The following is a 14,820-nucleotide window of genomic DNA, read 5'->3' as shown; positions in this document are numbered from 1 at the left end:
CTTCCTTCCTTCCTTCCTTCCTTCCTTCCTTCCTTCCTTCCTTCCTTCCTTCCTTCCTTCCTTTCTTTCTCCCCCTCCCTCCTTCCCCCTCTCTTTTCCTCCCTCCCTCCCTCCCTTCCTTCCTTTCTAAGAAAATGTTTAAGAAACTCTTGCCCTTAGTTGGGAATTCTCTATACATACACAGTGACTTGATAAAATACATTTAAAATTGTTTAAAGTGGCTTACCAGCCATTTCTAGATGTTAATAATTTGCTTTCCAAGGCTCCCTCATCCACTATAAAAGAAACTTACCATAGGTATTGCAAAGCCTATCGAAGATAGAAAATACCATATATTTCCCCTTCAATTTAAAGTCAAAGAATAAAATACATAGCTCAGGACAAGAAGAGAGCTCAGAAAGCATATGGCCCAATAGTTCCCCCTCAGGGCATTTAAACACTTATCATCCATACTTGACAGACAAGGCTTATAGAACTTGAATGTTTTCAAGTTCAAATAATAAATGAATGAAGAGACAGATCTCTTATTGACTAGTGCACTGTGCCTTTTACTATCCCATAATATTTGGATGTCTGATAACCCACAGAGAGAAGATGAAAGATAGTTTTATAAAATGTAGTTGAAAATTAGAAGATCAGACCTGTGATTTTCTGATAAAAGTGAACAAAGAAAATAAAGTTTACATCATGATGTGCACTTTAAAGCAATAAGATTTGATTGAGTTGAAATGAGATATTTACACTTTATTCTTGATTTTGAATAAGGTAGCTATACTATATGATTTACTTGCCAACATGTAGAAGAAATGCTTAGTGCATTCTGATTCTCGAACTGTGATGTTTCTTTGAATCTTTCTCTCTTGAGTCCCAGAGAAAAAACTTCGTGATATCTGTCTTAGCGAATCTAGTGTGACACGGTACTGCATATCTATAAAAATTAAAAAAAGAATAATTGACAAAAATGTTTTTTCTGGGGAGTGATTTTCATGACCCAGTTCACTAAATTAGCATTATAGAAAAACCTCTCAGGCAATCAGACAATAAAATGTTTCTGTTATTCAGCACATCCACACTGTTGTAGTACAATGGTATTCACAGTCAGGAAGATAACCTTCGGGAACTCTATAAACTGCTTTCCGAGTTCACTATACTTTTAATGTTTAATTACACTCTTTTTGTAATACATATGTTTGTATGCACACACACGAATACACACATGTACACCTACATATCATCTAATTTCCTGATCTGGGCTGTGTTTACTGGATTTTCACTTAAAATATTTTTAGTTTAGAAGTGTTGGAACCTTGCTTAGAATATTGATTATGCTACATTTTAATAGTGACAAAAATATACATGAATGAAATTTTTATCTATTTTATAAAAAATGTCACTTTAGACTGTTCAAAGCATATAATAAAATAAGCTTAATAAATAAGCTTAGTAAAATATGCATACCACAATGAGATAAACAAATTAAACCTTATACTTTCTATGAAGGCAACAATCCCCCTTATTTGATCATGTAATTGGTACATAAAAATTAAATAAGACTGAAATAATGTTAAATATGAAAATGTAAATCATTATTTTACATTCCTATACCTCATTTCTCTTCTAGTCTGAGGACTACTACAGAGCATAAATATTCACATAGAGCAAACAAAGAAATATCGATTTTAAAGATTAGTAGTTTTTCTCATTCCACTTATATTTATTTGGTTTGCAGAAAAAATTCTTCTTCTGCATCCAAAGGCTTTCATAGTTTGGCTCCAACGTATTTCACTATCATAAAAAAAAAGCCTTAGAAAGTGTAGCGTGTGGGGAGGAGGAGGGTACCCGGGCTGCCATGATGTGCCTGAGATATCTGACTTTCAAAAGCGAGGGTCGCCTTGTGAGAGGAGCAAAGGGATCTTGGGAAGGTGGGGATGGCACAACATTCATATCCTCTGCAATTCCAGTCCTGCCAAGGAGCGGGCAGGGGAAGGAAGGGAGGGTTCTTTGTGAGAGCCCATAGGAAGGACAACTGGGCTCATTTGGAGCCCGATTTCCAAGCACTATCTCTGAATTGGTCTCTCTCTCTCTTTCTCGTATTTGTTTTTTAAGCACCTGATTTTTTAGAGTAAGTGGAGAGCTAGAGGGAAACTTTGGAATGTTGAGGCCATCACATACAGTTTCAGCTCCAGAATTTACTGGGCTCCATAACCTATTCCTTCTGCAGGACAATGTTTTTTCAAGAGTTGACATGTTCACAGGGGCACATGTGATGTGTGGATGCCTATCATTGGGGGAAATAGAGTATCTTCCTTGGATTTCATCATGCTGGAGTAACTATATTGTTCTCCTGCCCCAAAGGACTTGCAGTATGTACTCCACTTACCAGCTTCGTAAATTGTGTCTTCTTTGGACTTTAATTTCACATTAAAACACACCGTAGCATTTATGCATACTGTTTCCTTTCCCTCCATGCGACAGTTTTTCTTTTGAATATTCACTTTATTAGGCTCAAATTTCATGGTCACTTTAACTACTGCCACATCTCGGGACCTAAAAACATGTAAACAGAGGTGATTACTTGCACACTTTTATATTCCGTAAATGCCGCCATTTTGGGAGTTCAAAGTAAGCACATCCAGGGGGACGATTCTTTGTGTGTATTATGGGCTCTCAGCTCTCAGGACTCCATTTCTCTGGTGAATCTTTGATACAGAAAAGATTGTGTCTGATGTTCTGAGGACCTTCAGGTTGTTTTGGTGGAACCATCTTAGGCTTTTGTTTCTAAAGGGTAGTAGAACATGCCACCCCAAAATATGACTGTAGGCGTTCAGGACATGCCACCCCAAAATATGCTGCTTTGGTATATTGATTATTTTGAGCTGTCAGCACTTGAAAAACAGCAAATGCAGAACAGGCTTTCTCTGAACCACGTCATCTGCCTAAAGACAGATCCTCCAAAAGAAACTCAATGGTCACAAATGCCCTTCCGAGGTGTTTCATCAGCCAGGGAAGACTGACTCGTTACAGGAGAGAAGTCCATACCACACCCAGACAAACCTTGTCACAAACTATCATATCCCCCATCTCTTTGTCGAGGGGCCCACTCACCTTTCCTAAAAATCAGTTCCTCTCCCTAAGAGGCAGACATGTCCCCTCCCCTTTCCCTATTAAAATGTACGTAAGCCTGAATTCTAAGTCACCTCGGGGAGTTATTCATTTTCCCCTGCGCATCTCCCATGTATCCATGAGGTAAGTATCCATGTTACTTAAATTCAGGATTAACAGTTCAAACAAAAACGAAATGTGTGTGCTCTTTGTTCCCGACATTGGCGACTTCCGGTGTGGAGTGCCGGTTTCAGGGAGCGCTCCCCCCAAAGACACAGCCACTTGCCGTCCAGCATTCTCCTTTCCTAGGCGTCGCCTTGCAGTGTTCTTTTCCCTCTGCTGTACAGTATACTGTACATGCAGTTATAAGGATAGTTACGACAGTTTTTTAAAATAATGGTTATTATCTGTGTGTGACTCAGTGTACAATTTTTATTTGACCACTAGTTCTTCAGCATTATCCTAAATTAAGACAAAGTCATCCATTTTCAGGACTCTATTTTCACCTCAGTCTTTCACAATTTTCTTTACTACTTTTGTAGATAAATTTTTGGGAAAATGGCCACTGAGGCTTGTTTCCACCTAAATTACATTAAACCGATAAGTAATTTGGAAGAATTCGCAGTTATTCTTGATATATTTTTAGTCACTTTTTTCAAATAGAACACTTTTTGAATTTGCTTTTTAACTAAAGCTAGAATTATTGTTATTAATAAATTATTTTATTGATAAATAAATTAATAAGTAAAATGGTATTAATGTATGTATTTGACCACTGATGAGGATTTTGCAATTAATTGAAATTAATTTGGAGATGCAGGCATTTTAAGGGCTGAGCAAATTAAGGATTGACTCTACTTGTTTCTTTAATATGATTTTTTTAAAGATTTATAGACTTCTCCAGCTTCCCAAACTGCATAGTTTTTATCTTAATAATGAGGCACAAGAAGAAATAAATATTTGGAACGATATAAACCTCTATCATAGTCTGAGGTCCAAAACTGTGAAATATCAGAAGCATTGGTTGTTTTTTAAAATACATACCAGAAGAGGGCAGCACCGCCAAGGCCCCCGATGGTCACATCAGTCAGACCGTCACCATTTAAATCCATTTCCCCGTGAATAGACTGACCAAAAAATTTCAATGTCTCGCCATCTCCACCTGATGGAATACGCTGTGAAAATCCCAACCGAGAGTTTTTATGTCAGAAGAGCCTCTTCCAAAACAGTTTTAAATGAACCTGAGAACTTGAATTGGTTAACAAAAAATTAAAATTAAAGAACTTTTGGAAAGCTACCCATGAGTCTCCTCATATGGAGATGACAAATTACTCAGATGTTCTTGGAGGATATTCTTTTTATAGTACAGACAAAATCATTTCAGGGTTACTGACACCGGAGAGAGGAAAAAAGTCTAGATAACGTCATCTTGTCTAATCCTCAAGGAAAACATTGTGAGTAATTGGCTCTGATTTCTAGTTCCTGTTCAATCCCATTACACAGAGCTACTTAAAGGACTGGAAACCTTGAAAGCACATCAGACAAGCAAGTGGGGGAGTATAAAATTGTCCTAGGGTCAGTTTGGTTCACTGACCTTGGGGTTAGGTATAAATAACACATTCCATTAAATACGTTTTTCAAAATGCGATTTTCTTTACTGTCTGTCAAAAACCGTCCTGAAAGTCAAGGGCACAACAGACTCACTTCCACTCACACGTGTCCACAAAGTTGGGAGGGCACAAATAAATATGGCATTCTCGAAGACTGATTTTTCACATCCACATACATGATAGGTTTGACACCTGCACTTCCTGATTTAGCTTTGGTTCAAGAGGATAATATTTTAATAGAAGCTGACAGCAAGGAGACAGGACAGACAGGTCCTTCCTTAACCTGGGGTCTTCTCATCCTCCTGTTTTTCACTTAAAAATCATAAATCAAGAAGCCAAGTAAGTAAGGCAAAGCAAATGGAAACATTTTTCATGCTTTAATGTTTGTGGCTCTTTGGGAAGTAACTATTTCCTTATTTTTTCCGCAAACAAATCGGAAGATATCTGCATCATTGGTTCTGAAGGACCTCTGGTTACCAGAAACAAGAGAACACATCCTCACCTATCCTTGCAAAATCGCTTTGCCGATAATGAAAGAAATTCAACTTTCACATTCTTATTTTGTTGTTGTTTAAAGTGGTGTCCTGATTTATCACCATTTTACAAAGTAAATGGCTTACGACAATTCTATTACACTTATTAATGATTTTAAAATCTTTCTTTTTCTACTGCAAATGCCACTCCACTAAATTTGCAGGATTAATGCCGAAGGAATAAAGTAGTAGAACACAAAAAAAGAAACTCCTTCCTGTAATTCCTGATTCTGTTATGCTCAATAGTTAATATTACTTGTTTTCAGTAAAGTAGCTAATATTATGAAGATATTTAACAGAAACTACTTATTAAATGGATAGGAGTGCTGTTACTGAAATATGCCCTTTATTTCGTTTTCACTATTAATGTAATTATAATTTTATGAAAAGCTAAGCACAACTTTCTAATATATAAATAAACTTTCAGTATTCTATGGACTATAATACCAAAGAGAACAATCAAATGTAAAAAGAAATAATTAATGTTCTGATTTTCTTTTCTTGTTATATATGCTAGAAAGTAGTAAATTCCATTTTATTAATAAGTAGTTAGTTGTCCAATGCCTAACTAACTATGGTTACTTAAAAATAGACAATTACATTAGAAGAATTCCTTTAAACTCCCATTTTTATAGTGCGTTAAACAGTTATGTAAATTTATATTTTTCTCATGTAGGAAAAAATTACATTTGTGGATTAGAGCCACTAACTGACAATGAATTTAAAACAGGGACAATAGACATTCCCTGAAGGTTAAACTTAATTATTCAGATTTTTTTCCAAGAAGGATTACTTGTGAGAAAATGATAAACCTTTGGAAACCCAAATTCATTTGATGAAAATATACCAATTTAATTCATAAGTACAAATATAATGTAGTTTTATTATAACAACGTGGATATGGAATATAAAAACAATAATCTCATCTCCCTTTATTGGAAAAATCATGTAATCACTGTTCTCTTATTCAGAAAGTGGTACCCTCTGTTTAGGATCAGACCCATTGCAGATATTAAAGAGCGTTGTTAAAGTTGGTTTTTTTTTTTACCATTTCAAAAGATCAGATTATAGAGACATGACAACAGGAAGAAAACAAAACCCTAGAAAAAAAGAATAAAATACAAAGTAATTTTTCTATAAAGATATCTTAGGAAAGAATTAGAAATCTAGTTTTCCAATAGAATCGAAGAATGAAATTATATAACTCATGAAGCAAGACAGGTGACGCATGGCACTGAGCCCACTTATCACTTAAGGGCGAGAATTCGTAGGTTTAACTTCTTACTTGTGCATACTCTTTCCTTATAGTCTTGCCACTTCCATGATAAATGTACACGGCTCCCCCGTGATCATCTTCCAGGGGAGCTCCTATCACGATGTCATTAAATCCATCAAGATTGAGGTCTTTCACAGCAGCAATAGCTGTTCCAAAACGAGCCCCGCATGGTTCATTTTTGTTTTTTTTTATGCACGAATTGTGCTTCAGAGATGAACAGCAAGTCTGCTTAATGGGTTCCAGGCTCATTTGATATTCAAACCTTGTCTGGAAGAAAGATAAACAGGATACTTATGGATTTTTATCATTACTACAGCAGAGTGGAATTTTTAAGTGCATACTAAATCAGCTCTATTAAAAACCATTTGTACATTAATGGTAAAGTTTGTAAAATTTCTTAAAAACTGTGTCTGAGAGCTAAGTTAGAGATTTTTAAAGGACAGATTGTAGAAGTGTGGGAAAGAAGACATATTGAGGATTTTAATGGATACTCTTTTTAATGCAATGGAGTGTATAACTCACAGAATCTTTTTAAAGCTGAAGAACTGAATTTTTAAATCCTCCATTCATGTCACTATTCTTTCTTCACCCAATATTGTGCTTTTTTGAAATTTTCTCCCCTATAGAGAAAATTTACTCTGCTCAAAAGCAAACTTTTCCTAAAGCTATCTAGAATGAAAAAGCTAAAAACTCAATAAAGGCCAGAAAGTACTAGCAATGATGGACAGAAGGAGCACACTTTCTTAGAAAAAAGGGAAAATCAGTATAGGACAAAAAAAAAGTTGACAGGAGGAAGCCAAAAAAAAGAATGATAGCAAAATATATCACTTGTAAATTAAATAATGAATATGGAGAGACCCTAAGAATTTAAAGAACTAAATAGATGAATACTGACTTTGCTGTAAACAGCGAAAACCTCTATTAATGAAGAAATCAAGACTTATTTCACCAAATGAATGATGTCTAAAGTCAGAAGTGGAAAACAAAATCTCAGTCCAGCTTAGCGAAATATTCCAAAGACCACAGTATTCCAGTTTGCTGAAAATGTCTGGTGTCATTGCCTTAAAATTCCCTAGTTTTCCACAGCCTCTCCCCTCCCCAGCTCACCGCCCACCCCATTCAGCTGTAACTGCTAATGTGACCCACACCTCTAAGCCAGAGCTCATGAACGGCTGCCCTGTGGGTTTATGTAGGAGTTTATTAAGATTTATATTTATCTTTATCCTATACATTCTGTTAAAAAAGAATAGTTCACATTTCCAAGCAGAAAATATCTAATAGTCTGAACTACTTTATTAGAATTCTAAATGTTCATTTAAAGAATTAGGGGTCAGTGGAGGTACATGGGCCCTGAGAGATTATTTGTTTCTTTTTCCAAAGTTAGTGAAAAATCAGAACCACATTATATATGTAAAATTGAAAGAAAAGGAGAGATTATCCTGGCTTTTTACCTGACTCACAGTTCCCATTACCTGATTCAGAGCGTACACATACACTTTTCCTTGCTCCTCTTTCTCTGTTCCCATGTACATGGGAGCCCCAACAAGAAGAAGGTCGGTATGAGAATCTTTATCAATGTCAATCGTTGTTAAAACCCCTCCAAAGTAGGAACCGATCTAGGACACAAAAGAGAACAAAACAGTCTGATGAACGTCAGCAATTCTTAAGGAAGCTAAAAATCTGCATTTCCTTTACTTCTACCAATCTAGAAGAGTAGGTGAGTCAGATGGCAAAGGAAATGAACCATTGAAACTGAAGCTCCAGAAGGTCTTGATTGGCTCTTGCATGAGGCTAATTAATGACTTAGTCACGTCCACCCTGGATGATGAGTAGCTGTTATAAGATTCTGTTGCTTGACAGTAAGAGACATTACTTCCTTAGATCTTTTCCTAATCTCTTTCTTCTCCACAAATCAGAAGAAAAAATTGATAAAACTTCAATGATTTTTTAAAAAGGAAATAAGATGGGATAAACAATAGAAGGCATGCTGAGGGCTTCAATGTATATTTGCAGGCAGCAATATGAAAATATGAATAAAATACATGATGAGGAGCTGAATTGTATTGGACTACCAGGGCAGCATATTTCCCCTGATGTCGTAGAAGATTGTCTTCTCATCAACATGGCTAAGTCATGTCCCAGCTGCTATGGGAGATAGAAGAATATAACAGGATCACAAGGGACCATCCCCTTACAGAAATATGTTCTTTTAAAGATGGTGATGTATTTTAGGGAAATGCAGGGACTTGTGTATCATTATCTAAATGCAATAACCTTCCCAAATATTGACCTGTGCTTCATATTTGATGATCTTGATAATTCTCTTATTGAAACTTCCTGTCTTGGCTTCCATTTTATTTTTGCTTTCCTGATTCTGCCACTAATCGTAGACCACCCTTTCAGTTCATCTTTGTTGGCTCCTTTCCCTTCGCCCATACCCAAGATGTTGGCCTCCCGTAAGCTCAGAGCTGCATTTTCCCTCATTCTCTTACCTTAGGTGACTAGTTCTTTCCAAACATTTCCATTACTGCCAACTGAAAATGTCATTCTGTCCTCCTTCTCAAGGCTGCAGCTCTGCATTTCTGGATATTGCTAGACATTTGGAAAACTGCTAGACATCGAATTTTGAATGTCCTTTCCTCACAGGCTTAAGAAGAGTTTAAAAGGGTTTTTGTTTTTGTTTATTTGTTTTTTAAGTTGAACTAATTAGAAACATTAATAAAATGTGTAAGACCTGGCAACGTTGGTCCTTCATTCCCACATGGCTGTTGTCACCTGGAGGTGAGTGGGAGCTACACCTTTAGATGGCACCTGGGCTGCCCAGGCCATGGTTCCCACCACACCTGTCTCCTGTCCAGCAGCTTATTCATTTACTTTACCTACCTGGCACCTGCCAGCATTTGAAATTGTGCTCACTGTTATAGGAAATGTGACTAAAATCAAACACCAATTTTAAGATCTAAACTGCTTGAATTGCTGACATTCTAATCGTGGTGTCATCTTTCTCCCAGATTCCACGCTTGAAATTCAAACCATTCATAATTTAAATCATTCATGATACTCTTCTCAAACTTCCATAAGCATTTTTTCCACAAAATTTTACACTTCATATCTTGTAGACAATTAATAGAGTGATAACGGACCTAAGGTGTCATCCAAAATGCTTCATTTTACAATCTTGTTAATTACTCCTTATTTCTATCTACCATACCCTTTCCTTTTTCATTTTATTGTTGTTATATCATTTCAGGTTCTTCTTACCTCATCCTTGACCTACAACAATATCCTTGTTTTTATTGTTGATATGTTTTCTGATTACAAATGCAGACAAAGGGCTAATAACACCCTGGATTCCACCTGGTCTGTGAAAATCAGACCGTCGGCTTAGCCTAACTCTGTTCCGCTGTACATCTGATGAGAGCAGGATTTCAGCTGTTTTACTAAGCAACACTGATTGTGGTAAAATTAACTTCTGGTTGGGACATTGCATTTAGATTATGTGGAACTATAAGTGAACTATAAATATCTGAAGCAGATGACATATTTTGGGCTGTTCAGAGTGCAGTAACTCTTGTAACTGCATTCCCTCACCTTACCAGGAACCCTGGGAGCTATGTCTGTGATGTTATAAAGGATGTTGGCTCTTACGGGGCTTTAAAGCCAGGGCGGCTCCTGCATCTGCGCGCCGAAGCTGTACTGTCGTGCTGGGCTGCCGCTAGGACGCCTGCAGGGGAGGAAGGCTCATGCTGCCCTGCCTTTTGCAGTAGCTTGTGCGCATGTGTGGGGGGTAGTCTAGCGAGTTGGAATATTTGGTGAAGTCTGAGAATCCCCCTTATCCCGTGAGGATTGCAGAAAAAAGGTTAACAAGTTCTCATTATAGAACATTTGGAAAATACAGAACACTGTAAAAAAGGAATTAAAATTACCCAAATTATTACAATTCAATAATTAACGATAGCGTAAATATTTCTTTCAGCTTTAAAAATATTTATGTATATTTATGTTTGCATATTGCATGTATAATTTCTAAACTACTTGTAATAGTCAATCTTATCTAATGAGAATTTTCCGATTTCACATGTCACAAATAATTGCCAGTTACCTCCTGGAGAAAATCCTAATTCTTTAGTCTGTCATGCAAAACCTCTCACCATCTTTTTTAACTGGCTCTTTCACTGCTCTTTCTACCTATCTACATCCTGACTTTCCTTCTAGACTAGCCTGCATTTTATCTCTTAAGACTTCCTGCACCAACCCTAGCTAAAAACTATCTTTCCATCTTCTGAATTTGCTGCCTGTGCCACCATCACTTTCATGCTTCTTAATGTTGTAGACCTCTTTTCTTGTATATAAACATCTGTACAGCTGTAGCTACACCTGTCTCTACATCTATTATGTATACATTGTACCTCCACCCCCATCCATCTGCAGTACTCCTGAGGCCACAGATACAGATACTTTACATGCCTCCAGTAAGCCTAACACAGCCTTGTTCTCAGCTGATGTTGAATAAGGGGGTACTGGCTTTTTAAAAGTTTAGGACAATAGACAGTGAAGTTAAATTTGCATAGAGTATGAATGGATTAATGTAAAACAATAATTTTCAAGCTGACCTGTTCTCCGCGGAGTGTCTGGAGAATCCTGATGTCTCCGCCTTCCATCCTGTAGATGATGACCTGGCCTGTGTGATTGTACCGAGGTTGTCCCGCGATGTAGAGCACATCTCCAGGGATGGTGGCGGAGTTTACTGTGTAACCTAACAAAGGAGAGATGCCAGGTAGTCTCTCTGACCCCTTCAAGTCCGCACAGAATAAACTAAGATTCATTTTAAATGGTTGGGAGAATCATTTTTACATTTTTACATGGATGCCTCTTTTTTGAAAATAAATATATATTTTTAAATGCAGGTCAGTTTGTTTTGGCAGAACCTTTAGTGTGCTCTCAGATTATCTACCACAACTGCTTTGTCCAGAAAAGGTATTTTACCCCCAAGCCCAGGTTTTCATTGCTTAAAGGCACAGATGATATAACAATGATGACAGAAAGAGAAAAAAAAATACCATAAGACTCTTGCAATCTAAATTCACCACTTTGTAGTATTATAAATTGACTGTATTTCATTTGGACACATTTCTATGCCATAGAAATTAATAATTTTATATAGTTGGAATCACAGTAAATAAATGCAAGCCTTTCTGTGTTGTGGCCTAGGTTTTTAAATTGCAATTTTAAATGCTTGAAGCTGATTTCTCTGAGTTAAGGCATAAAGGCTTGCATTTATACCACAGGATTATTCCCTGATGGAATGGTGGAATTTAGTTGTTTTTTTAATTTTTGGTATTATACTTAAGCCTGGAAAAGACATCTTTCAACATTTAATTTTTTTCTTTTTTTGGATTTTTTGATGATACATTTGAAGGAATAGATTACTGGATCAAATTTTTAATGGTCCTTATAGTGTCTGGCAAATTGTTTCCAGAACAGTTGTACTAATTAATTCCATGAGCAACCAAAGGGGAGGCTAGTTTCATCAAACTCTTCCAGACATTGTGTACCATTATCATTATTTAAATCATGGATGTTCTAATAGATGTTAAACCTAATCGAATAATAGTACCTTACTTTGATTTTAATTTGCATTTGTTTGATTAAAAGTGAGCTTGAACAGTTTTTCATGTTTAATCATTTCTCTTTTTAATAGAGTTTTCATGCCCTTTAAATAGTATCTTTGAGGTAGGTTATTATTAAATTCTGAGTGAAGAATTAGATTTATTCTTTCTGTGCCTACAGAACAGAGCTAAATCAATAAATAAAAATGATCACATGCAGATTTCAACTCTACAGAAGGAAGAAATGTTCTAATAATCAGAGCTGTCCATCATTAGAGCAGAAGGCAGAATAACATTTCTTACTGAGGAAGAGATTATATTGATAATTTACTTACCAAATATTTTACTGTAAGGTAATAGTTCCACTTTCTTCCAAAAATTTAAAAAGAAGAACAGGTTTTTATACTAAAAGATGTTTTATTCTTAAAGTGCTGAAGAAACACAATTCCTCAGGTATGTTTTCCTTCATGAATATTTTTCTCACATTCTTATTTCTTCATTGTTCTTTTCACTTTTAAAAATTATTATATGTAATAGTCTATTCTTTTTCAAACATATAATGTTATATTTTTACATCATTAGCTAGAATATTGCTTAAAAATAAAACTCTAGGGTCCTGTTTATACATAAACAAAATGGAAAAGAAGACTATGCAAAACAAAAGGCTGTTTTATTTCATGCTGCTCTACTAAGAAATACTAAGAAGGAAGTGGGACCAGCCTTAGTACACACTGTTTTTTGTTTTTTTTTGTAATTTTCAGAACAATGCATGCAAACCAATAAAAGAACCTTAAAAAAAATAAGTTGAAAAATATGTTTGAGGCTTGGAATTGTATGATTATTGAGTTACTCAACTTTGATGATTTGCACTTGATAACTGTAACTATTAGCTGAAACCTTCATGGGGACAGTGACTTGACAGTGATTACTAGGGAATAGTGGTTGAAGATGGGGCATGTAAGGCTAACACAAAGGGAGGGAGAAAGAGGGCCAAGGAAAGCCTAATTCTAATGAAAGGAAAATACTTATAAATATTAAAGCTTAATATTGCTTTCTGAAAAAAAAAAGCATGAAATTGAAGAGAAAGGAAAATCGATGGCATAGCCCCGTGCATGGATTTATAAAGAATAAACCCTGACAGCTCCCAAAACTCACTTCTTGGGAAAAGTGCTAAGATCTGGTGAGGTAATGGGAAACAGGTATGATCTGTCTTGATTTCATGCATTTGTCTCACATCTTTACTTTTCCTTTTGAATCTGTCTGGCATGATAAGACATCAGCAAACTGTGGGTGGAGGTGGCAGGGAACAGGATCTTGACTACATTCTCTATATTCTCACCATCAACACCACTTGCTCGGTTCATATTGGCATTAAGGCAGGTAGTTATGGGGTTATAGAAAGATGGGTATGTGACTGTATCCTGAGAGAGGTCCCATAGTCTAACAACTTGAAATCCACACAGATTTTGGCCATAAGTTCAAACTCTTCTTAATTTGTAACCCACACAAAGAAGCATTTCGAAAGCCTCATTTCAACTTAGAATAATATTTGGGAGAAAGAAAGCTATTTTTCTCCCCTGACACTTTTCTGGGTGCTCTCCTATTTTGAAAGAAATCTTACATATATTAAACTTTATGTTGGCAAAATGTCTTAAGTGCTAACCTATGACTAAGCTAGTGAAATGATTTCTGAAGCAGGAAAAAAAACCATTGTTTTGGCGCATTGTAGAAAACATATGCCCAAATTTCCTTTTCTAGGCAGAGACAAGTCATATATTATAAATACTCTGGTCAGGAATGAAGCTTCTCAGTTTTTTCTTGCTTGTTGTGATATCTTTAAATTGTGAATTCTCTAAGTCTGCTTTAAGCAACCATTAACACAAGCTTTTTGGCAATAATAGATTTTGGGCTCTTTAAGAATACTTGTGTTTAAGGAACTTAATCACATAATGATAGCTCAGAATACCAAAAATATTATAGTGCTATTAATTAAAATGTGTGAAGTTCCCAAGGGTAGTGACAATGTCACCCACATCTTTGTGGACTTCATGCAAAGTCTTTTATTTTGTAAATATTAAATACTAATTAGTAATAGTATTAATGGCAGCTACTGTATTATACATAATATGCCTGTATTAATTTCCTATTGCTGCCGTGACAAACTTGGTGGATTAACGCATCACAGGTTTATTGTCTTACAAAGTTAGAAGTCTGGCCTAGGTCCCCCTGGGTGTTTGCAGGGCTGTGCTCCTTTCTGGAGGCTCTGGGGGAGAGTCCATTTCTTTGCCCTAGGTGGCTTCTAGAGACTACCCACATTCCTTGGCTTGTGGCTTCCCTTTTCCATCTTTAAAGCCAACAAAATTGCATCTGGCTGACTGTTTTGCTATAGTTCTGTCTCCCTCTAACCATGTCCAGAATAACGTCTCTGATTTTAAGATCCCATGTGATTAGACTGGGCCTAGTCAGATATCCCAGGATAATGTCTTCATCTCAAAATCCTTAACTTAATCATAGCTGCAAAGTCTTTTTTGCCACATAAGGTCTGGGTCTGGGAATTAAGACCTGGGCATCTTTGGGGGTCGTTATTCTCCCTACCATAATACTAGTAAGAAGAATGTTTATTAATTACATTACATAAGAATAAAAAAGGCAATACCTATTGAGTGTTGACTATCTGTCAGGCACAATCC

General features: G+C 36.2%; 1 protein-coding gene across 1 annotated transcript in view; it reads right to left on the bottom strand.

The window, feature by feature from the left end:
- ITGA1 (integrin subunit alpha 1) overlaps positions 1–14,820 on the bottom strand; it is a 154,954-nt gene that overhangs the window by 25,860 nt on the left and 114,274 nt on the right. The window contains exons 12-17 of the mRNA XM_019641443.1: positions 11,135–11,277; positions 7,994–8,137; positions 6,531–6,788; positions 4,147–4,277; positions 2,381–2,547; positions 792–928 (exon numbers count right to left, since the gene is read on the bottom strand). Of these exons, the coding sequence (XP_019496988.1) occupies positions 792–928; positions 2,381–2,547; positions 4,147–4,277; positions 6,531–6,788; positions 7,994–8,137; positions 11,135–11,277 (980 nt within the window). The remainder of the gene's footprint in view (positions 1–791; positions 929–2,380; positions 2,548–4,146; positions 4,278–6,530; positions 6,789–7,993; positions 8,138–11,134; positions 11,278–14,820) is intronic.

The sequence above is a fragment of the Hipposideros armiger genome, unplaced genomic scaffold (genome assembly GCF_001890085.2).
Source record: "Hipposideros armiger isolate ML-2016 unplaced genomic scaffold, ASM189008v1 scaffold_60, whole genome shotgun sequence".
Lineage (NCBI taxonomy): Eukaryota > Metazoa > Chordata > Mammalia > Chiroptera > Hipposideridae > Hipposideros > Hipposideros armiger.
This window is presented reverse-complemented; position numbering and strand designations above follow the sequence as displayed.